Source organism: Accipiter gentilis, chromosome 11, assembly GCF_929443795.1.
Source record: "Accipiter gentilis chromosome 11, bAccGen1.1, whole genome shotgun sequence".
Lineage (NCBI taxonomy): Eukaryota > Metazoa > Chordata > Aves > Accipitriformes > Accipitridae > Astur > Astur gentilis.
The window spans coordinates 2,446,252-2,470,189 of NC_064890.1; the positions used below are offsets into that span (position 1 = coordinate 2,446,252).

Below are 23,938 nucleotides of genomic sequence, written 5' to 3' on the forward strand. Positions count from 1 at the left end.
GCGAGCACGCCGCTACATAAATCTTTTCAGGAGATTTAAGCACAGTTTGATAGATGGATGGAAGGCAGCCAGATGTAGCTTACCATCTTTAACATATTCTACGTTTTACTGGAAAGAAAAGAGGATGCCACATAAGATACAAAGTAATTTTTCTTTGGTTTTAATTATCCATTAATTTACGTCTTCTCAATGCTGGTGGAAGATGCCAAACTAAAATCCTTAGGGACTGAAGCCATTCATTTATTTGTCAGAATGGGAACAGAAAGGGCATTAACAAAGTAAGCAAACTGCAGTTTTCTCCTGACAATGCATTTCTGTCTTTCCTGGGAGGAGGAGCACTCAGACTCCAAGGATTCCCTCCATCCATTCTCTTGAAAGCTCTATTGAGGGTACTGACTGCTAATGGTTTGTATATTTTTTGGTAGTATTAATGCTACCCACTCAGAAACAGCTTAAGAACTACTGAGTCATTTCATGTAAACCATCAAATATCAACCAGTTGACACTGCTGCAGAATACTGCAACAAGCTCCGATGACAGCCATGCCTATATTAGCAAGCAGTATAGTGCAATAGGAGTGGATCTTCAAAGCAAAGCACTCAGTACTTGGGACCCAGTGTCCACACTATTTTGGGGGAGTGGGGGAAGTAAGATCATTTTACTCGAGCTCTGGTTTGGTCCTTTGGTCTGAATTAGTGGCTTGGAACACATTAGGTCCATCCTGGCGCACATCATCTGGTTATGGTTAATCCAAAAGAAGTCTAGTTCATATATTGCAAGACTATTCCACAATGAGAATAAAGCATGGCAGGTTGGACAACTAGGAGTTTCACTTCAAAACTACACTTCTGATCTAAACTACAACATTTCTGTATATCCATTTTGTGTTAGTGAGACAGACGAGCTGGTGCCTCCAAATTTAGTTTGACAAGAGAATTTATGAGGCTAGAGTAGACATCCTAAAATAACCTGAGGAGAGAATTCTCTGAAATAACTTTAATTATCCAAAAGTTAAGTGCTAGTCTAAACCAGTCATCCAGGCTTACTTTTATAGTCCATAGAGAAAGAAAAAATTCTTTAACATATTCAGAATTTTATTGGAAGGAAAACAGATTGCCACATAAAACAGAGAGTAAGGTCAACATCTCGGGTAGGTGGGGTAAATTACACTCTGGTATCATCCCTTCTCTGTGTTCATGATAGAGTGAGCCTGGCATTAAACAGGAACCCTAATATTTATGCAGCTAAAGTTAGGAGCAATGAATTTCCTGTAAGGATCATTTTTAAAGGATAATTCCCTGAAATCCAACCCCAGTTGGCAGCTGTTAATCCTAACAGTTCAAGGATGGCTTGGGCCCAAATAGTACATGCAGCAACCAAATTACAGTAAAAGCAGCACAAGAGGGAAAGGTTTCTGTTACAATAGACAGTTACTGTAAGCAGTCTGAGCAGGTTTTTCGGGGGAGAAGATTTTATAGTGAAAGCTGTATGGAGTAGAACTGGGAACAAGAATCATTATAACTTTCAAAATTCAGTTTGCTGTACACGACACTAACCCCCCCTCCCCCCCAACCCCAGTATTTTAGAAGTAGCACAGTGGTTATCACCTCAGAGTATTTCATGAATGTAGTTGCCTGTTTAGATTCACTAGCCGAGTAACAGTGGCTGCCAAGTAAATTTCTTCACTGAACAAAGCTTTTAGTTAAGCTTTGCATTTTTACATACCACAACTGCTCCAGAAATTCTGTAGAACTATATCTGAATTTAAAAGCAAAAGTCTCTGAATTTGTAGCCTAACTTGGAGGCTGAAACATGGGAGATTGTCAGACCTAAATGACTACAAATCTACATTTGCATGCAGGTTTTTATTTCTTTATTTAGAAAAATTCCAGAATGATACGATGTTTACATACCTTTTCTTCCACTGAAATCTTCTTGAGGTCCAGTTCTGTTAGTTGGAGCACCATGAAAATCACCAAGAGCCAATAATCTCTTTGTTCCTGAAGGACAAATTTTCCACTTTGACATACTTAACTTCATCAATCTAATATTTAACTTCAATTGGTTGAAGTTAAATTGGCCTTAATAGATTGCAACACAAAAAGCTTTTTACTCTGAAGGATGTCAATACACTGTACAAATTGACCCCCCACCATAAGCTTAGCTTCTGCAATAAAAGCTAGGAGTTGTTCAAAAGTCTGCAATACATTGTTCAAAAGGTCAGGATGGGAATTTAAAAATCACCACCACACCCACTAGAACACAAAGAAAGGCTGCTGGAGAACCAAAAGTGTTTTCTGTACTGGGATTATGTAATAAACTATGGTTAATACTTCTAACCTTTGTAGTACTGTAGGAACTTCAAAAGATAATTTGCATTATAGATTTGCCATCATATATGCTTTTAAGTCTGAGACAATAAAAAAGAATAATTAAAAATCAAATTAAAAAGTTGACACTTGCAAGTTCATGAAGCTTCTTAGTTCTAAAACCAGTAAGGTCCTGTTATAAACCACTGAAATTCAGAAAGCTGTCTTAAGATGATTGCTGCATGTATAAGTTATTAAAACAGCAATTGAAAGGAATAGGATCAGATGTTGCTTAGGGGAAGAACATCTAAACAGAAAAAGGCTTTCAGATTACAGGGAACCAGTGGACAGCCTATTTTGGGTATCTTTCCATACTAATTTCATTGTGTGCCACAACGGGACCATTCTCACAAAAGCCAATACAAAACTGGCAATTACAGGAAGGAGAAGTTAAACCCTGAACGTTTTTCTTCTCTTTGACATTGGAAATCACTCTAAAATTCATACAGAATTTAGAAAACGCAAAAGTCAGAATAGAATTATCTTTAATCACTCAGGACAAATTACAAATGCAGAGTCAAAGTCAGAATTTCTGATATTTTACCACTCCTGTGTTTATAAAATGGAAGTTTAACTCATTAATTGAGGAATATTATGGGAGCCATAAATGAGAACCAAGTCAATCCTAAAGAAGAAAAGAGACACATGACTTTAAAAGGGGTACTATTAAGTTCCTTTGAGTTTTTCCTAGGAACAATCAGGTACAGACCTTCAAAGCAAACAAAAAGGGAATCTTCTCCAGAAAAAAAATCATGGCATACTGTGAGTACAAACACATAAGTGGATTTACAAATGGAAGTAAAAAAATTAATGGATTTACTATGTGGGTATTAAACATCATGATTCATATGTAGCTTTGCTTCAGAAAAAGTTCCCAGACAAAGGTGGGTAACCATGCCAGGGAAACCATCATTCATTATTTCTTGTACTTGTTCCCTGAAATGGCCTGGCCACTCTCAGAGATAGAAACTGAGGCTAAATGGATTCTGGTGTGATCCAAAACAGCAGTTCTAGGTTCTTATTTTTGGCTTCCTCTTTAGTTCTTTCTTACCTGTACAGGATTTTTTAAAAGATTTAAAACTCTGAGGAGAGGCAGATCTTCAATATATTCAAGTTCACGCAGCTCAGCAATCTAATTAGTGACAGAAACAGAGCATAAATCAGCAGCAACAGAATCCATGAAAACTATGGGGGGAAAAAAAAAGTATTTTAATCCTTGCTCTTAAAATCTGGACATAAAAAAAATTCATTATACTCACAAAATGGGTATACATGTTAACTGCATTCAATAAGGCACTTCTAGTGACAAAAGGCAGACAACTTGGATGTTAGCTGGAGAAGCAGTATAATACAGACAGCAATTTCAAACCACCTGCGTTTTTCCAGTTCTTTCAAATGTCAAGCCCTAACGCATTTAGCTTTTATGTGGCTGATGTGCTTAAGTGAGGCAATTCTGCAGTTATATTTGCACTTCAGTTGACTAGCAAAAAAAATTCCTTCTAAAATGAGTTTCTTTTCACTGGAGCTCAAGTTCATCCTACCTAACTTGCAGCACTTGACTGAGAAGCATCAGCATAGTTGTCCTTGGCTGTCTGTGTCCAGAGGGTAATGCATCATTCCACTTCAGGTCTCATCTATCCACAAAGGAAACCTGGGTTGGCTGCACTCAGGTACAGCAGATTAGCATTAGAAGTTATGTGGGATTAATCAAAGTTTGTGTGCCCAAAACAAAGTCACACTAAAGGCACTCGTGCTAGACCCTGAGTGAACAGTTGTAAGGCTCTCAACTAAACCAAAACGGGTCAAATGGAATTCATGGTGCCTCATTTTGGCCATCTGTTAAGTTAGCCCAAATCAGTTGCTTAACCTCACGTTATAATCAGTGGAGAGAGGCAGTTCCAGAGGTTGCCTGATCCATGGTAGGCTGGGATGAATTGCCTTGTAAGGATACCTGGTTTTCCTCCACTGCTGAAAGACTGAACCTAGAAGACTTCAGATTCTATCCCTAACATACTCAGCTTATGTAAAGTGTCTAAAAGCATAAACCTCAACCATCGCCTGTCCAATATTCATTTTGAGATAACAAAAAGCCCAGCACGGAACAGTTTTGATGAAGTTAAATGTCATTTGGGTGGATTTCCTAAATAAATCATAGAATGCCAGTCATCAACATTTGAAAATCACTGAATATGTATATGAGAGACACGGTTTGCAGATAAACCTATCATGCCCATTTTTAAAAAATCAAGCATTTAAGATCCTTCTGGGTGGTAGTGGGCTGAAATCTTTCTGTGTTAATTAATTAAAATTCTCTTTAAATTATTCTTCAGAAGGAAATGTTCAAAAAATGGTGACTCATTAAACAGTTTCAATAACATCATTAAAAGAGGCAAATTTTGATGAGCTAAAATTAATAGCTTTTGCGTGCCATAAAGAACAGTGGAAACTATATGAGGCAATGAAAACGGTGTTATTAATGCTAATAGCAACCATACTATTAGTTAGTTTCCTGTCTTGTGCAATTGATGTACCTTTAAATGTCAACCTGAACACAGTGTGAGAAAAAGAATTCGTAGTGTCTTGAATTAAATCCCGTAAATGTACCACGCAAGTGGGGAAAAATGAGAGAAAATGTTCAATTCCTGGTTTATATGTTTATTTTTTATTTTCTTAGATTTTTTTTTTTTTTTCACATGCAGATCTGTCTTTGTTGTCAAAATGATTCATGAATTGACAGTCTTTTCAGTTAAGGACCCTGCAAGATCAATATCAAAAGTATTATGTATATTTGGATTGGGTTTCAAAATTCAAATACAAACGAGTTGGACTGTATCATTGCACTTCCAGTGAAAATTCTGCTGCATAACAAAAGCCACTTATAACAGAGTACATGCAGTTCTGACTTACAGGGAGTTTCCAGCTGAGAGCTTAGAAGAATCTGTGGTCATAAAATCAGGCTGAGAGATATTAGCAAACCCTCCTGAGGCCTGGCAGTAGAAAAGCTGTGATGTAAGTAAAGATCCTCAAGGATAATCAAGCTGGAAAAGCTGCATACTCATCCTTATCTTATCCACTCAAGGGAGCACTGTTAGTTCTTTATGTACATGAGCACTAAATACTACAGAAGTGATACCTACATAAGGATAAACCCACCTAGAGATATTAAATAAGGCCTGAGGAGTACACTATCAATCAACATGTGAAACAGTACTGGAATGAAACACCAAAGGAAAAGATGTCATCTTTGCTAATATTCATTTCTTGTAGTGTAGTGAGATTTTCTGATTAAGCTTTAAAGGGATTGAAATTTAGAAAAAAAAATAATAATTACCCATTCTTAGAAAAAGCCGAGATCAATATTAAGTATGCTACCTGGTTATCCTCTAGGTTAATCATCTCTAGTAGATCATGTTTCTCCAAGCCTTCTAGACTAGTTATTTTATTGCTAGATAGGTCCAGCTTCTGTAGAGTTTTCAAGCTGTCCAACCCAGTTACCTTCTCAATCTGATTAGAGCTCTAAGAAGAAATGAAAGCATATAAACTGTTGATAAAGTTCTACAGATGGAAAACAACGTTCTTGAGGAAGAACAGAGTTCACTTTATTATTGAGAAACCTATTACAAATAGGCCTTTTATGCATTAGCCCCATCTTCATCTTGAGATATTACAGCTTTCCATACTGCTTAAGGAAAAAAAGAATCAACTATCTTCTGATTAACTTATCTTCAACTCACCTTGAATAACAGTGAGCGACAACAGCAATAAAAAGAGCTCTAGCATTCTTTTAAAGCTGATACTGGCTAAAGGATATTCTTGTCACTATTCAACTTAAAATTTAGAAAATAGATACGCACATAAAAGTATAGAATATATATACATAAATACATAGAATTTCCCTCTGTAATCATGGTTATATTTACACTTATGATTACAGAATAAATAATGAAAATATTAAGGTAGAACAATACAGTACTGTCGTCTTTGGACTACAGGCAGTCTATAAAAACATCTCTAAGATACACAAGTTCATCTTAATGCATACTAAGTGAAGGCAGACTTTATTTACTGTCAGTGACAGAAATATTAAAAAAAACCAACCAAACCCACCTTACTGGAAGTTCATCTAGACTCTAACACAAGAAATGACTTAAGCTTCTGAGGACTCATAAACAACTATCATTGTTTTACATTCCTTCCAAACAAGGTACAAGATAGAAGACCTATATTTATCACTGGACACCAGATGGCTTCATTTCTCAGGGCCTCACAAATCATATACTTGTTTCTGCTATGAACTCCGAATAGGTATAACATGCTAGGTTCTGTACTCATCTTTGTCCCAGTGGCCACATGTACCCAGATGGCCTCTCAACATGATTCTTTCTGTATAACCTTGCAAGTTATATTTTTCCATCAGCATCACCTTGTGCTGAAAGCTTGGATGCCTCATATTCTATTAATAAATATTTAGGAACTATTGAAATAAATAAGCCAGCTGACTCTAATGTTAATCCAGTTGTCTGTCCTTGACATTTTTCCTGACTTTTAAATGTTTAATTAGGTTATTAATAGCATGGAGGCTCTCTCTTCTCTTCCTGTTCTTCGTCAGACCTCTGTTTAATAGGATACAGCTCAGAGCTCTAGTTGCAAAATGCTATGCAAGAGGTGCACATAAAATTCTATGAACAAAAGGGATTTGTGTAGAGATCCTTTTTTGCAAAGCAAAAAATTCCTAAGAGACCAGTTCATTAGAGCTGCACTTCTTATTTTTTGCAAACACAAGCAGAATAAAGGCTTTTTGGTATAGCTAGGCAGTATTTACAGTTTTTGAAGCCTTTCTTCCAAACTTCAGACCTTACAACTCTTTCAAACTAAAAAGCTCAAGGGAAAATGGAAAAGAAAGCTGAATCAATGGGAAGAGAGGGGATGACTTCTCCCATGAAAAAAGAACTGCATTTTATTCTAATTAGTAAAAGAAAATGCTATGCTAAAATCTGTCTATTTACATAATTTCCACATGACTATCTACTTTGCTAATTAAAAAAGACAAGCAGTTGTATAAATAATCATATCAGTATGTAAGAACCAAAACTGAAGAACATGTTCATATTAATAAGGCTTAGCTGTTAACACAACCTCCAAAACATTTTACAGAGCAGATAACCATTACTAACAGAATTATTATTAGGCCTTTTAACAGATGAGGAAATCAGTGCACACAACGGTTGAGCGACTTACTGTAGTTCTCCCTGAAGAAAGTATTTAGAGAAAAGATCTTCCTGTCAGCTTAGATTGTCATTCTCCTATAGTTCATTTCAGAACTTTTAGACATGATTTTGCCAATCTGAGTTAATCTTATCCACTAAAAATGAGACAAAATTCAGTTTTATTGCCACTAAGGGCATAACTGAAAGCTACTGAAGGCATTATATATCTGAAATATATTAAAAATATGTTACTGAACATTATTTGAATATATTATTCAAAACATACTACTCTCCACTTTTAAATGTGAATGCGTTTCCCGAATATCAAAGCAGTAAGAAGTACAAGGGCCAATGAGGCCTTGATGGGTACAGACCTTAGTTACTCTTTTCTATATCAATTACTACAGAACAGAAGAAAAATCTTTAAAATTTTAAAAGGATTGGAAAAGAATATTTCTATTCCTCAAAAGGGATCCATTTGCTTTATGTAAAATATTTATGTAGGTGCTTAAAACTAATGTAGCAAATATGAGCATATTTCTGTGTATAATTTTTTGGTACTCATTTTTAAAATCCCATTAAATACTTTTAAAGTTATTATTACTAAGTAAAACCTATTAAGAAGTAGCCTGTTGTATTTTATAGCAACTGAATTCATTAAAAATAGTTTTTGCCTGTGTTTCTGCACAACCTCTATATTGATGGCTCTTCCTATTAAGCATCTCAGAATTATTTAGAAGAAAGTGTTGGTATTATTAAGGACATTCTACAAACATGGAACTCAGGAACACTGAGATAAATGCCTTCCCCAAGGCCTGTAAAAGAGCAAGATGCATGCAAACAGGCGTAGGCATTGACAGACAGAGGTCTATATTTGGGCTAGTTATCCTTGACTGTCTTCATAACCAACAGAGAGAAGCAGGCACTTCCAAGGACTGATGCATCTTGCGTTAATGTAGACGTCAGCAGCTGGATCAGAATAATGAAGTATTTTAAGTGTCCATTTCTCTCCACTGGCTTTTGAGGCAGCAAAGAACAACTAGCTCAGATGCAGCTGTCCGCAGTTATGTGAAGGCAGATAAGTTAAATCCCACTGAAGCATCTAGAAATATAACCTATAAATGTATTTAAACAAATATACCCTAGATATCTTAATGCAAAGCTGGCAATATAAAGCTTCCAGTCTCATTACAAGATCCTTAAAAAATTAAACAAAGATCCTTTAATAATATATCAGATTTGCATACTAAACTTGACTTGTTTTCTAAAATGAATGCAGGCTTTTTAGTCCTCACTTTTCCATCTCCTGTCCTACCTCACTGCTACCATGAACACAAATTTATGAGGAAACGTGGTTTAAAAAAAAATAATTCACCGTTTGTATTGTGGGACTTGCACAGTGAGTAACTTCTTACACATCACCTAAGCAACAACAAAACCTATACCAGAGCAAATGCAAAATATCTTTGGACAAATTCAAAACCCAGCTGGACAAGGCCCTGAACCTCCACTGAAGATGGCTCTGCTTTGAGCTGGAAGCCGGATCAGATGCCCTTTACAGCTCCCATCTAACCTATATCATTCTATGATCCCGTATTATATAAAAAAATGTGTCCAGTATTACAAATATCTCTGAAAATTGTTATGTAATTACCTTCCCAGTTATTAAGGCATTAATATATTGATAAAAGACAGACAGGAAAACAACTAGAATTACTTCTTCTTACCAGATTGAGTATTCTGATAGGTAAGTTCTCGAGGCCACTGATTGCAATGAGTCTGTTGTGTGACAAACTAAGATGAGTCAGACTGTGACACTTCTCTAGTCCTCTTATCTCCTCTATGTTATTATCTATAGAGATGGGTTTGCATTTAAGGAAAATAACTGAACACAAAACCTTATCAATAATTAGTTGCTAAATTAGCCAGTGCAGCTGAATTATGCTATGGGGAGCTGGACATTAAATGCCTCATGCTAAGGAGTTTTAAATCCCAGCTACTCACACCCACCCTTATTCTGGAACTTACTGCCTCCTTGTTTGACTGATACAACTTTTTGTAGGGCAGCAGGACAAGCAACACTGATCTAGCTAGAAATATCCTCCCCTCCTTTTTAGAGAGGTTTTTAACTCTGATTGTTTCTGTGACCTGGTTTACAGTGCAGCCCTTTCAAGCTGGCGTAACCAGGCTGATGGCAAATCAAGAAAGTAGTGAAAATGAGGGAGCAGGAGTGTGGGGAAGAAACTACTTCTGCCAGCATCTTGCAAAACTATGCTGTAAATCTCTGGTCTTCTTATTAGATGCACATATACAGGCTAAAACAAAGGGGTCTTTGATTTTAACTGAACACCAGTCATGTTAGGTCAGCTGTAGAATACAGGCACATGGCTGATTCATCAGAGGCAGGTGTGATCTTTTTATGTTTACGGAGTACTTAACTCAACATGGCTCCAAACTGACCTTGACGTCCAAGCATCGTACACAAATTAGTCAAGTCATAACAGACAATAACACTATATGGAGCTATTTCACTCTAAATTATACCTGTTCTATACTGGCCATCTGTCCTGAAAGGGAAAGTGTATTTTAAATTAACATTAAAATCAAAAGCAGCAGTACAAGTAGTTAGGATCCCTCTCGGCAAACTTCAGCATTAACATAACTACCCAGATTCCTTAAACAAAGCATGTTTCCTTTGACAATAAGCCATCTCAGATTGCTCTCTTAGAATGGGATGAACAACAGAGGTACCCAACTCTCTATCTCTGCACTGTACTGAAATCAGATAACTCTGATCCAGGCATCTAATTGTTTGGTGACTGAAGTTAGGCAAGAAGAATTGCACTCATATTATAAGTGTCCAAGCTAGAACTAGTTACACAAAACCCCAAGAAATGTAACTGAAAAAAATTAGCCAGAACATGCAGGACACAAGAGAATGAACTCTGCCTGCAAAGAGGGGCAAGTGAATTTTCATTCACGTTTCTAGTCTTACCAGGCAGTGGACAAATTAGCAGGATTTTCTCTCAGTCTGAATGATATTGTAACCAAACAAAATGTAAGCTTAGCCAGGGACAACAGAATACTCTTTAACAGCTGTGACCTGACTCTGGTTTTTCCTAACTGCATTCCTACATAGGGACTTAACTGCGTGCTACCTAAGTTCTACACTCACAGGCCTAGATGGGGAAGGTGAGGAGAAATGAGCTAGTAAGCACAGATTTATCTTTTTGTAGGACCTCACACTAGGTTGTCTCTGTTATTTTAGAAAAGAAACCAAAACCATCCACAGGCACTGACATTTGACAGATATTGATTTGCATACAAAAATGGGACCGTTTCTCTTTCAACTGAGGAGGCAAAGTTTTGGCAAGGAAAAAATACTGCTTAAGCCATCAGCATCAATATGAGGCAGCAAATTCCTCAGCACTAAAAACTAGTACAATCAGTTTTAGTCTTTTAATGACTCGCTATAATGCTTTGTCAGATATTATTGCCCAAGCTGTCTCCCTTTCTGGTTTGGGCAGTTTCCTCCTTGAAAACTCATTTATAAACCTGTCAGGTGTGCTTGTGTGTGCACCTGTCAGAAAAAAAGTTACCTTGACCCTACCATCTGCATCATTATTCACTTAAATATGGTAAGAAATGCTTAGTTACTGTCAACAAGAAATGCACGCCAAACATTTCTGCTACTGCATGATATTTAATATAGTATTTTCACTTACAATTACAAAGAACAGCTTGTTTTGTCTGCCATGTCTGCAGCAAGGAGTGCTTGACATGGGTTAGGAACAGTGCCACTTTGCTATTCTAAATTCTGCAATCATTTTCCTCTATTTCAGAGGGTCCTGTTGCAACTGTATGCATGAAACAGTTTTTCTCTCCATTTCAATGGTGTCTTCATTGACAAATGAAGAAACTGAACACAGCATGCTGCTACATTGAAACTAAATGAAAAAATACTGGTTCAGATCCACAATACAAATCTCTGATCTTTTTTCCTTTTCATTTTGCTGTATGGTTTTTGCTCTGCAATGGAAAATTAGAATTGCAAAGGGATAATGTCTCAATGCCATTTTCTGACAAGAATCGTGTCACCTGCACACCTTGTAAAATGTGTGAATAATGTAACCTGGACACCCTGCAAATGTTTTATCTACTTGTACATGAAAAAAGTATTGTATTAATATCATTTGGTAATGGGCTACTTCGAGGACAAGAGGCAGAGGAAAAACTGCAACAGCCTGCTGTCTTCTCCTTTTCAGAGAGCAGAAAATCAAGATGCAATTTATGAAGCAAAGAATAAAGCTTCATGAGCCCTCGGGAAGCAATTGTAAGTAAGGCAGCATGTGAACATGAAACTCCAGAAGACCTTTCAGAAAAGCATAGGAGAATCTTTAGGGAGACTAAGAGTACTATGGACAGCCTTGTAAAAGTAAGCAATGAAGAAATTTAGCCTGCAGGTTCATGTTCATCTGATTTTTGTCAGAACAGTGTTTCTAGTCCCACAAACTGGGTACCACAGTAAGACTGTGGAAGGTGGTTAGAGGAACACCTCTACTCTGTGAACATCCCTCAGCATACTCCAGGAAGTTTTCTCTCACTTAAAGATTCTCTTCATTGTCATTAAATGGCCTTGTCCTCCACAGAGCCTCTGGAGTCCCTGCGTAATTAGCTGCATCTAAGATTAAACAACATGCATGTTTTTCATTTAAGGGAGCTTAGTGTTCCAAGCTGACTTCCTATTAACCTTTCGTATATAAAAATACTGGGGTTATTTATTACCTCTGCCATGGAAAGACAGTGTGACATGTCACTTTTTCAGTTTTACATGATGCAAAGTGGAGATTTTTGTGTTTCTCTAGCAGGCTAATACCTTACATGTATACACAAACAATTTTAACACCATGCATGCTTAAGTAAGATCAGTTTCACCACCAGAATTACAATGTTTAATCTTGCTTCTAAAGACAAAACTGACAGGAAGGAAAAACACAAATAAAACATGTATCTATTTGAACCAAACAGCTGTTCAGAAAGCAAACAAGCAACTTTTCTCCCATTCAAAGTTTCCATAAAGGATACAGTCCAGCAAGAGTATAGTAAGTGACTGGTACGCTGACAAATCTTGCATTTTAGGTATTTGATTATATGAAAAATCTACTTCCTAAAGAAAAAAGGAGACAGAAAGTTAGTTTTATTTCTTCAGCACTTACAGCTGTCTTGTGAAACTAAGGGCTGTTACATTAAACTTGCGATCAAGGGTGTGGAAGAAATAAGATCATTAATATTAATATTGGGACATAAACAGAAAGGCTTTTTTTTTTATGACACATAGAATTCACATTTCGGGAACTTCCAAAACTATAATTTCTTCAAACAACATTACCATTAATGGTCCTGTAATTATTCATACATATTAAAAACTAACAGAGAAGACAGAGAAACACATAGAGGTCGTATTTCAAAACAACCTCCTGCTTTTTGCAACCCAAAGTGGGCTACAGGAAAACAACAGCAAAGGGAAGACTAGCACACAGCCACACTTTAAGTACATGTTTCATAATAACAATTGACACCAGTCAACCTGAAAGGCAGTGTCATGGTTTAAACCCAGCTGGTAACTAAGCACCACGCAGCCGCTCACTCACTCCCCTCCCCACAAAATGGGATGGGGGAGAGGACCTCAAGGAAAAAGGTAGAATTTGTGGGTTGAGATATAACAGGACAGAAAGGAAGAAACTAATAATGATAGTAATAACAATAATAAAATGACATTAATAATAATAAAAGGATTGGAATATACAAAACAAGTGACACGCAATGCAATTGCTCACCATTCGCTGACCGACACCCAGTTAGTTCCCAAGCAGCGATCCCTCCCCACCCAACTCCCCCCAGTTTATATACTGGGCATGATGTCACATGGTATGGAATACCCCTTTGGCCAGTTTGGGTCAGCTGCCCTGGCTGTGTCCCCTCCCAATGTCTTGTGCCCCTCCAGCCTTCTTGCTGGCTGGGCATGAGAAGCTGAAAAATCCTTGACTTAGTCTAAACACTACTCAGCAACAACTGCAAACATCAGTGTGCTATCCACGTTATTCTCATATTAAATCCAAACCATAACACTATACCAGCTACTAGAAAAAAAATTAACTCTATCCCAGCTGAAACCAGGACAGACAGGAACTGATCCCACTAAAGGTCTGATGAAAGCAACAAGCAAGGAAGAAATTCTGGCTACGTTTACCTCTGGCTAGAACAGTTAGCTGTACGATACACCTTCCCATGGCACGCAAGTGTTCAGAATGTGAAAGAAAGTAAAAGACTGAAATGTGCAGTGTAAAATGCCCAAACATTTGGAAAAGCTCTTAAAATGTCAAATGAGGTAATAAAGAATAATAAGGCAGGCATAAAAATTTGCTTTTGCACAAGTCCAAATACAATGTCTAAATTAGATTTAGAAAATTATTTTGAGTTTAAACCTATAAAATGCATTTTTTGAAACTTACCTTGAGATTTTTAGGTGGTTTAAAAACAAAATATGTAGTCAATTCATTGTTGGAAGCATTCAGTTCTAGTAAGTGAGGCATATGACTGATACAAGAAAGATCTAGTAACAAAACAAAGCGTCAAATCCTGTACATGAACGCATACATAAACACAGAGATCATCATGTCAAAATTTGGTAATTATGTCCAATAGCAATCAAGAATCAATTTGTAGTTACACATTCAGAAAGCGATAAATGCAGAAAGCAGATATATTAACAACTTCTACTAGAAAAAAAGATGGTTTCTAAGCCATGAAGAATAAATATTCAAGTTCTACAGTAAATTTCCATTATGTCAACTGATTTTTCTACAAGCCAGAATATAGTTTTATATTCTAGCTACCTCTAGAAAGACAGAGAGACTACCTTTGTCCTAAGTTATTAATTAGTGGAGAAAAGTATTTAGGCCACTAGTGAAGACTAAATGAATAGTTGCTATGGAAAAGTCCCTGCTCTGTTCAGACACAGCCTTCATAGACAAACAGTAACAATGAGCACAGAAAAGCACCACCTTACAAAAGTGCTGCTATTTTCCAACTCCAGCACCTCAAGTGAAATGAACTTCAAAGAAATAATGCAACAGGTTGCCCACCACAGCTTATTTCTTTTGATGTGAAATTAAAAAATGCATTGGGGAGTGTGAGGGAGAGGGAAGGAGTAGAAGATGATGGAGTTTACTCCAGTCTCCATTTGTTACCTCTCTAAATCTGACATATAATTTTTTACATTTTGTCACCAATGGGAAACCTTGACAAAGGAAAGCCCAAGGCTGGGAAAAACGTACCAGACATAACTTTGAATATTATGACATCTGCATATGTAAAATCTCAACCTTAACCTTATATTGGCATGCTTGCTTACATTTTATCTTTTGATAATAAACTGGACAATAATCTCCATGTTCCCACTGATAAACATATGCTGGTGCAGCTGTCTGAATGCTCCATACATCATTCTCAAGAAGATCTAGCCATCGCTTCATTCTGTAGAGCTGGAGTAGTTACACCATTAAAATGTAGACCAGGCTTTGTGATACTAAAGCTATACGGTACAGTGCATTTCTCATCTTAAATGATTTCACAACCCAAGAATTTACTAGTGTATTTACTACATACCATTAATTTTATTATATGAAAGTTCCAGCTTCTGTAGGTGAACGTATCTGGAGAGAATGTTAATGTCACTTAACTCACGACCCTGGAAAAATAAAGCACAGAGACTTTAATAACTAGCTGTATAACCTCAGCCATTCTTCCAAGAGCTACACAGTAGCAGAAGACATTGAAGAGATGCCCCAAGGTCCCTCCAGCTGATGCGTAAGAACAGGGTGACATACGGAGAAAGTGATGTTATACCTGCAGACCAGCCACATATGGAGAAAATGTCCAAAGAAAACATTAAATCACAACCAGGAGAGATAGCTGTACCTAGGAAAAATGCCAGAAAAACAAGGCTGTACAGAAAAGGGAGTGGCAGCAAGTAATCGTTAAAAAAAACCAAACCATTTTCACTTTCTGAAGGGACAACAAACACAGCATTCTCAAATGTTTAGCATGTTCCTCTATTTTTTCTCCACCTGACTGAAGCAAGAAGATACGTTTTCACACCCAAAAACTGGGTAAGGAAAAAATCTTACTGCTGTTGCTACTAAGTGAAAAAAACAATACCAATATGGCAGTTGTCAGCAGGAGCCATGCCGTGTCTTGTCAAAAGTCCCATGTACATGAAATGGCATTGACAGGTAGAGACAAAAATCTGCCTCGTGATATTTTTTCACTAGACCAACTATTTGCTGTTAAAAAGAATAAATCTTTGAGCACAGAAGCACTTCACAATGATGTTCTTTGCTTATACTTACTGAAAGCGACAGATTAAGATAAACGTATTCAACACCAGGGGCTGAACGCCCCAGCTTGTGGAGACCCTCAGCCACGGTGTCTTCATCCAACACTCCATCAAACTGACCCTACAAAATACCAGAAAGAGGGGGCAGGGAGAGGAATGGATTAAGGGGAGATTTATGAAACTAAATTCCACACTCGGTAGAATCTGGGGGCTGCTTGGGATGCAGTCGGGACCAGAGTTTAATAAAAGTCCTCAATCAAATGCTGTTTTCAGTGCTCCATCACCTTACTAAGGCACTACACATTAGGAAAAATGATGAATGCAGCCCTCAAAACAGATAAATAGAAACATGTCACGTACTAGTTCTACAAGTTTAAAAAGGTTCAACAGTTTTTTTGTTGGGATTTTTTTTACCTTCTGGTTTAAATGCACAGCTCTAAACAGGACCTGTTTCTAGAGATGTTGAGCCATGAAACTCACATTGATTATAGATGTTAACATCTTAGCAAATCAGCACTAACATAACCCCAGTGTTGCACCCCAATATGCACATTATTGGAGGCCCTTTAAATTTGTTCAGCATGAGCAGCTAGTGCTACTCTTCAGAGAACAATCTTTGCCAAAGAGGGTGCTTGACAGATGGCACTAATGAACCACTGCATAGGTTTAATGAGAAAATAAGCCAATGGCTTGTGAAATTCCTATAAGCTTGGAGAAGTCACACAACAATTGCTAATCTAGGGACCAAGATAAATAATGTTTCAAATGGTAATCATCTAAATTTTAGCACCTACATGTTATAGCAATGGAGACTATGGATGCATTTCCAATAGGTAAAAATATGAGGTGATAATGCTGTGGCAGTGCATACTTTAGAGCCCAGCAGAGCAGGCAGAACAAATTCACTTGGGTCCAGGGGCTTAGTGAATCTCAGGTCTGGGCATATAAACAGGAAACGAGTTTAATTTGGCAATCCATATGCCACTTTATCCTTAGTCTTTATATAGCAAGGAGAAAGGGGCAATCCAAAACTAACCTGGACACCAGAGGGATGGAAGGGAGCTTAAAAAAAGGCAGAAACGAGGGGTGAGGGGAAACAAACAAAACCAGCTTTTCCCCTTTTGGGGGGAAAGGATAAATCACCACCTGCTGCCCTCATCGACTCTCCCTTCTTTCCCCAACAACTACACTGAGTGATTGGGGGGGGGGGGGGGGGGGGGGAAGGGCTTTTCCCTTAAAAGCACACTCCTCCCCAAATAGCTGGGGGGGGGGGGCACTGAACTGAACTGAACTGAACCGAACCGAACCTCTGTACGCCGTGACTCCTCTTCGTCATCGGCCTCCTGCTTGTCCTCTTGGTGAGGCAGGCTGAGCTGTGGCTGCCGCAGGCTTGGCCCGTCCTGGGGCAGCTCCCCGGGGATCCCCTGGGACAGATGCTGCGGGGGCCCATGAGAAGGGGGAAGCGGCTCGCTGAGGCCGCCCTCTCCCTGCTTCTCCTCGCCCCCCGCCATGAGCTGTAACGAGAAGCGAGGACGTGGAAGGAATTGCGCTACCGGTGCGTTCGCACTCGACCACCACACCGTCACCCCTCAGGACGGGCCGCCGCCATCTTGTTGGCTCTCCTGTTGTCGTGGAGACGGGAGAAGCGCCACGCCCCCTGCGGGGAAGGCGATTCGCGCCAGCCAGCCAATAGAAAAGCGGCGGGAGGCGCGATGCAGGATGGGAGTTGTAGTTCTCTGCGCGGGGCTAGCTTGCCGTGGCCGCCGGGCCGCAGAGCATGCTGGGAGTTGTAGTCCGCCTGACTGGCGGTCTCCTCAGCCGGTGCCCTCCCGCCTCGTAGAGATGCTTGTGTGACTGAAGGCACCGCATCCCTCCCTCACACAACGCCTTCTCCTTTTCTCTCCCCCCCCAACCCCCCTTCCACAGCAGGGGGAGGAGTGTGTTCGCCTCCGTTTGTGTGTTCCAGGTGAGGATGCAAAGTCCATCCTGTCAGACAAATAATCTCCAGGGCACCGTTACCCAGCCACAAAGCCCCCGGCCAAGATGGGCTCTGTGCAAGATGGTGGCTTTGCTCAGTGGCACCATAACAAGACAAAGGGCTGTGCAGACAGCCTGCAGCCCTGACTTCTAGTCAGCTGTTTTAGTCACAGGCCAGACAGTCCTGGTCTTCCCAGTTTTTGGCTGGGAGGACTGGTGACATTGATCGTTTATACTGGGAGTCACAGCCATCTGCTGGGGTGAGGGGCTGGGGCTGTTTGAAATGGTGGAGTAATGTGTTTCCTTAAGAAAAAAAAAGCACATATTCAGAACTGGTGGGAAAAATCTATATAATTTTGCTGGAAACATTTGGAAAATAATAAGAGATCAGGCTGTCACAGTGGAGGAAAGTAAAATGACAGCTTTTGAATTATCTTTGCTTGTTGTCCTCGTTGTTTTTGTTTGTTTTTTTTATCGCCACAAAAGCCTGACTGCTTCCACGGTCAGGCTTGTGCGGTGCGTGCACCCATCTCAGCACACAGTGCGCCCATGGGTGACAGCTGCTGGAGCGGGTGCTGGTGCTGCAAATTCTCCAGGACGATGGTTTTGTTTAGCCCTGCAAAGCACTGCTGCACTTTGTTAAAATTACTGATTTGTTAGCATTCCTGTTTGAGGAAACAGAGAGCTCATCACACCACATGTCAAGGGAAGAAATAAAAATCCCCAGATGTAGCCAACAACAAGCTTTGGGCCACAGAAAATGTCTTACAGATACCAAGCCACTCTTACTATAAATCTTAAGTAAAGGTGCTAAAGATATTTGAGTTTTCTGTGAGCAGGTTTTATGATTAGTTGAGTTGTGCACAGTAACCTCTTGGCTCCAGTCATGCCCTGTGGCAGCAAGTTCTACAAGTTCGTTAGTGCAGAGTAGAAAATGAACATTAGTTGTTTTCTCTCATTTTAGGCTTCTCCCATTCCCAGTCCATCATCTACCTTTCTTCTTACATTGCAGAACAGGGTAAAATGAGAAAGTAAAGCCAGAAAATAAAGGAGGGGAGGAAGAGAAGATGTGCCAGGCCATCTCCAAATACAGATCCCTGCAAGATGATAAACACTGGGAGAGCACTGCTCCATGTGGTAAAACAATTTAATATTGGGGATGGGGGATTCCTAGTTATTGCAGTGGGTCTCCAACATGGGTCATGACAGACAGGTGAGCCTTGAAAGTCTTGAAATTCTGGGTTTCAATGTCACATAATTGCCTTCTCTGTGTTCATAAAATGACAGCCGTCTTTGACTGCAACGGCTATTGCTTAAAAAAAATAAAAAGAGGAAGATATAAAAACTCCTTATGGACATTATCCATTGACTTTTATCTTTGTGCTTCAGGGAAACATTATGATAACTGCAATAAAGCTACCCCAAATTACCTTCCTTCATTATCTCGCTGGCCATAAATGTTAAAACCCTTAATGGGATTTACTCCTTTTCCACTAAGCAACCCGTGCCTTCTCCCACAGCCCTCTGGGCACAGAGGCTGCCCTGCAAAGGCTCTTCTCCAGATGGTGCATGTCTAGGACTGTGTTCAGGCATGGGCAGCAAACCAAGGGCTGGAGAGGTCAGGAAAGGATGGAAAATCCTGAAAGGAAAGGCGGGATCATATCTAGAAATATGTTGTGGGAGGCTTTTGGATTTTTTGTGACCTAGGAGAACAATTTCTGACTTACCAGAGTTACAAAGCCAAGCAAGAGCTGCTCGAGGACAGCAGCTACTTACTCTCTATTGGGCTGCTGTAGCTGTTTCAAGCTTTAATGATCTCTAGGTGTTGTGGTTTAACCCCAGTCAGCAACTAAGCACTACGCAGCTGCTCGCTCACTCCCCCCCACCCCCCCCCCCCCCCCCCCCGGTGGGATGGGGGAGAGAATCGGGGAAAAAAAAGTAAAACTCTTGGGTTGACATAAGATCAGTTTAACAGGACAGAAAGGAAGAAACTAATAATGATAGTAATAATACTAATAAAATTACTTGAATATACAAAACAAGTGATACACAGTGCAATTGCTCACCACTGATTCCCAGTCAGTCCCTGAGCAGTAATCTGCCCCACCCCAGCCAACTCCCCCCAGTTTATATACTGGCCATGACGTCACACGATATGGAAAACCCCTTTGGCCCAGCTGCCCTGGCTGTGTCCTCTCCCAATGTCTTGTGCACCTCCAGCCTTCTTGCTGGCTGGGCATGTGAAGCTGAAAAATCCTTGACTTTAGACTAAACATTACTTACCAATAACTGAAAACACCTGTGTGTTATCCACATTATTCTCACACTAAATCCAAAGCATAACACTATACCAGCTACTGGAAGGAAAATTGACTCTATGCCAGCTAAAACCAGGACACTAAGATATTCTTTTTCTCAAAACCATACTGTTTTATAGTCGGCATCTGCAGATTTTGCCCTCTGCAAACAGAGAAAGTCACTTTTTTGATGTGAACCCTGCACTCCCCGACTACAGGATTATCAGCACCTGCTCCCCTCCTGTGCTGGGACTCCCTGTGACCATAGGACATGGGTGTCAGCCACCACGTGTCCTCCTGGCAGCCCAATGCCATAGTGCACAGGTGAAACAACTGCTGCCTGTCCCCACCACCACACGCCTGCAGTGTCAAGTCACACATTGGGTTGCAAATGGCACAGGAGGGCTGAACCCCACCTGACCAGTCAGTCTGCTCTGCAACACCGGCTCCTTCGTGGAGCCTTACACTGCACGGACCTCTTTGAAACAGCTTCTGCTGCGTAAAACACTGCTGCAATGAAACAGGACAGTCCTGCTGTCTCTTTCAACCAGCATGGGAGTTTTCTTACTATGCCTTCCAAGTTCTAAAACAGAGAGCAAATAGGTCACCCCCATAGAAGGTGGGACACTTTTTACCCAACTGAGTTGCAGAAACATCTATCTTTAGTTGGAGCTTGTTCAAAGGACTGTTAAGGGGCTTCAAGCTATCTGCAAGCTGGGCAAGTTTTGTGCTATGGAAAAGCTATGAGTTTTCAGAGAGAAGAAAACCTGCAGAGAACCTTTTATTCTAGATCACAACTTTGGCTGAGTCTGACATCCTGCAACCACACAAGGAGGAGCACCCTGCCTACCGAGCCAGGTTGCTACTGCAGCCAGAAACACCTACAGCAGCAGAGCCCTACCAGGACCTGGTACGACTCACCTGGCTTTCCTGTCACTCAGCTGTTCGAGATTTGGGGCAGAAGGGGATAATTTGGAGTCTTGTGATTGCTCTGGAAGCTCTGTCATCTGTGGTGGGGGGCAGTGACAGCCACCAAGTGCAGATACTGCCTGGCAGAACTGCCCGCCCCCGTCCTAGTTTGAGGGGTGCACAGAGTGTGTGTTAAGACAGAGAATAGCGCTGCAGCTCATGCAAAGCACAGTAGTTACATTTGGCTGTGGCTGGGCTTAAATCCCTTTGCATGCATGTACATATATACATTTTTTTTCTGTCCAGTGCTCTGCCTTTGCAACTGGAAGCCAGCCAAATACCTCACTATTCCCCAGACTCTGCATAGGCAGGTTACCATCAAATGAATGGCGAGCAGATGGGTGGCGTGAAGGCAGCTGAGATGCTCAGATTAGCATGCAGTAGGTTTATGGGAAGATACTTGCCTGAGCTCCAAGCTCTCCAAGAGGCAAAGGCCACACGTAATCAAATTAATAGCTAGCTGGGCAGCTTGTCCGTGTAAGACGGGGCTGGAGATTTCATGGGAACAGATGATGGAAAAAGGGCAGGTCCAAATACAGTCTACATGGACTGCCATCGAGCTTGGAGCAGAGCCAGCAGGGCTAATGAGTTCTCAGCATGGAAGTGTCCCAAAGTTTATTTCCTACCATCTGGAAAATGCCTGCCCTTCCACTGGGATTTGTGATGATTCAGACAGGAGAAGGGATTATTAAAACCTCAGAAACACACTTGTCCTCCCTCCCTGTCTCCCCCCACCCCATCTGTTTGGCTTGGCAGTGCAGGGACTGGCTGCCTGCTCATGAGCTCCCAGGCGGAATGGCTCCTTTAAGACCCCTCTCCACAGGGTGAAATTAGCCTTATGTATTTTGGGCTGGAGACAGATCGTTCCTGAATGGGGGCATTAAAAAAAGCAGCAGACTTGGGGAAACAAAATGCCTAGGTGGTAATGTTAATTTTTATGGACACAGAAAATAGTTGGGGTAGTGAGAAATATCACCCCAAACCTCCTCCTTCCAGTGCCACATCCCTGGTCCAGCACAGCACATTCAGCCAGGGGATTACCCGGGCCACTTTCTCCTTCCCTAGCATGAAGCACGAAAATTGAGCTTCTTCCTGCAGAAATCACACAGTGAAAATTACACCCTGAAAGCTAAGCACGGCCATCCCAAAAGACTGACAGCTGTTTGTCCATCTTCCTCCAGAAAACATGTTGGTTTTTATGCCTTGTCAATGATTTGCGGCCTTTCCTCTGCCTCGTCTTCATCCCTCTGTGTCCCCAGCAGCTGCTGTCACTTTTCAGCTCCAGCTTCTCCATGGTCCTGGGTGGGTACCATTTCCTTGAAGGGTTTGGTGTTCCCACCCCCAAAATGTTACCCTGCCCTCCTGGTTTGCTTCATGATTGTGCTCATCTGGCCAGTCCTGGAAAGCAAGGCTGGCCAGGAACGTCGGAGAACCCATTCATTGGCAGCTGCCCCATACCTCCATGGAGAAGGGTCAAATCTGAGGGGTGGTGCACAAAGTTGTGGGCTTTGGTTTTACGCTGGTGCCTTTGAAGTTGTCAGGTAAGGAGGGTGGGGGGTTTAGCAGCAATTATGTTTATGTAAACAATCTTCAAACACCACCCACCAGCTGCTCTTTATTAACACTTCCACAGCGTTAGATTCAACTATAGCCCATGTGCTGTGCAGGCAGCCTTCACCACCATGGGACAAACAGGTGCCAGACCATGCTCTTCATCTCATCGCACATGTGGCATTGAGAGGGTGGTGGTGGGTGCTGGAGCACATGGTGGTCTCAGCCTCCAGGGAAAGGGCTGTGCTTGCATCTTCATGCAGCTTATCTACAAGCTGTCTGATTCCTTTGGTACCTGTCCTGTTTGGAGATCTTTGTACCAGCCTGCCTTGCTCTTCTGTATCTGCTTGCAACCAGCTCTTCTGGCTCACTGCATCACTTAGTCAAAATTTGGGGAGACGAATCTGCAGCAAAGCCACACAAGGAAGCGTTCTGTTGGAATGAGCAGGCACAGATGGCTTGGGGGAGGAAGGTGACGGAAAAGCCAGAGCACTGTGGTTTCATGGGCTCCCAGTGGCCATCCCTGAACATGCAGGTCTGCAGGGTGCGGGGCTTTGCATTGTAATACGGCAACTTTTGTCCTAGCAGCAGGAGCCCTGACTCACCTGAGCAGCCACCTTGGCCACAATGGGACTTTGTACCAACTGCCTCTTTGTGGCCACTGGGTCTATGGAGAGGGGGGAGCATCTGCTCGTGCTGCTGCAGAAGATCTGTCAGGTCCCATGTCACCATCTGTCTCCATATTTGGCCAACCATCTGTAAGGTGTCCCCTCCAGTCCCATGTTGTCATCCCTGTGCCCAGACCACTCTTACTCAACCTTTCCCTACTCCATGTCCTCCACATAGCAGTAGTGACCCCGCTGTGGGAGTCAGTGGCTGTGTGCCCACGGACATCTTGGCATCCTCCCATCCAAACTCTCTGCATTCTGTAATGAGGACTCTCTTGATCCACTAAAGGGAGGGGGGAGGATGGCACAAGGGGTTGTCTCTGGTTGCCCAGAGCTTTTGGGGTAATCTACTCACGTTTAAGGAATCATTAAAAACACAGGAGCTGTTCAAAGAGTGTCCTTCTTCTGTAATCAGCTGGGAAAGAACTAATCATGCAGATGAGGGACTTTTACAGTTCCCCTAAATGCCCGGGCTTCTCTTCTGAGTGATTAATGAGCAACA

The 23,938-nt window shown here is 41.0% G+C and overlaps 1 protein-coding gene across 2 annotated transcripts in view; it reads right to left on the reverse strand.

Annotated features, from left to right (window-relative positions):
• Positions 1 to 17,582, reverse strand: part of LRGUK (leucine rich repeats and guanylate kinase domain containing) — a 53,718-nt gene extending 36,136 nt beyond the window's left edge. For both annotated transcript variants that reach the window (XM_049813762.1, XM_049813763.1), the window contains exons 1-9: positions 17,282 to 17,582; positions 15,988 to 16,095; positions 15,245 to 15,326; positions 14,089 to 14,189; positions 12,662 to 12,743; positions 9,304 to 9,428; positions 5,742 to 5,885; positions 3,421 to 3,501; positions 1,914 to 2,000 (exon numbers count right to left, since the gene is read on the reverse strand). In XM_049813762.1, the coding sequence (XP_049669719.1) occupies positions 1,914 to 2,000; positions 3,421 to 3,501; positions 5,742 to 5,885; positions 9,304 to 9,428; positions 12,662 to 12,743; positions 14,089 to 14,189; positions 15,245 to 15,326; positions 15,988 to 16,095; positions 17,282 to 17,485 (1,014 nt within the window). In that variant the 5' untranslated portion in view covers positions 17,486 to 17,582. The remainder of the gene's footprint in view (positions 1 to 1,913; positions 2,001 to 3,420; positions 3,502 to 5,741; positions 5,886 to 9,303; positions 9,429 to 12,661; positions 12,744 to 14,088; positions 14,190 to 15,244; positions 15,327 to 15,987; positions 16,096 to 17,281) is intronic.
• Positions 17,583 to 23,938: the final 6,356 nt, after the last annotated feature.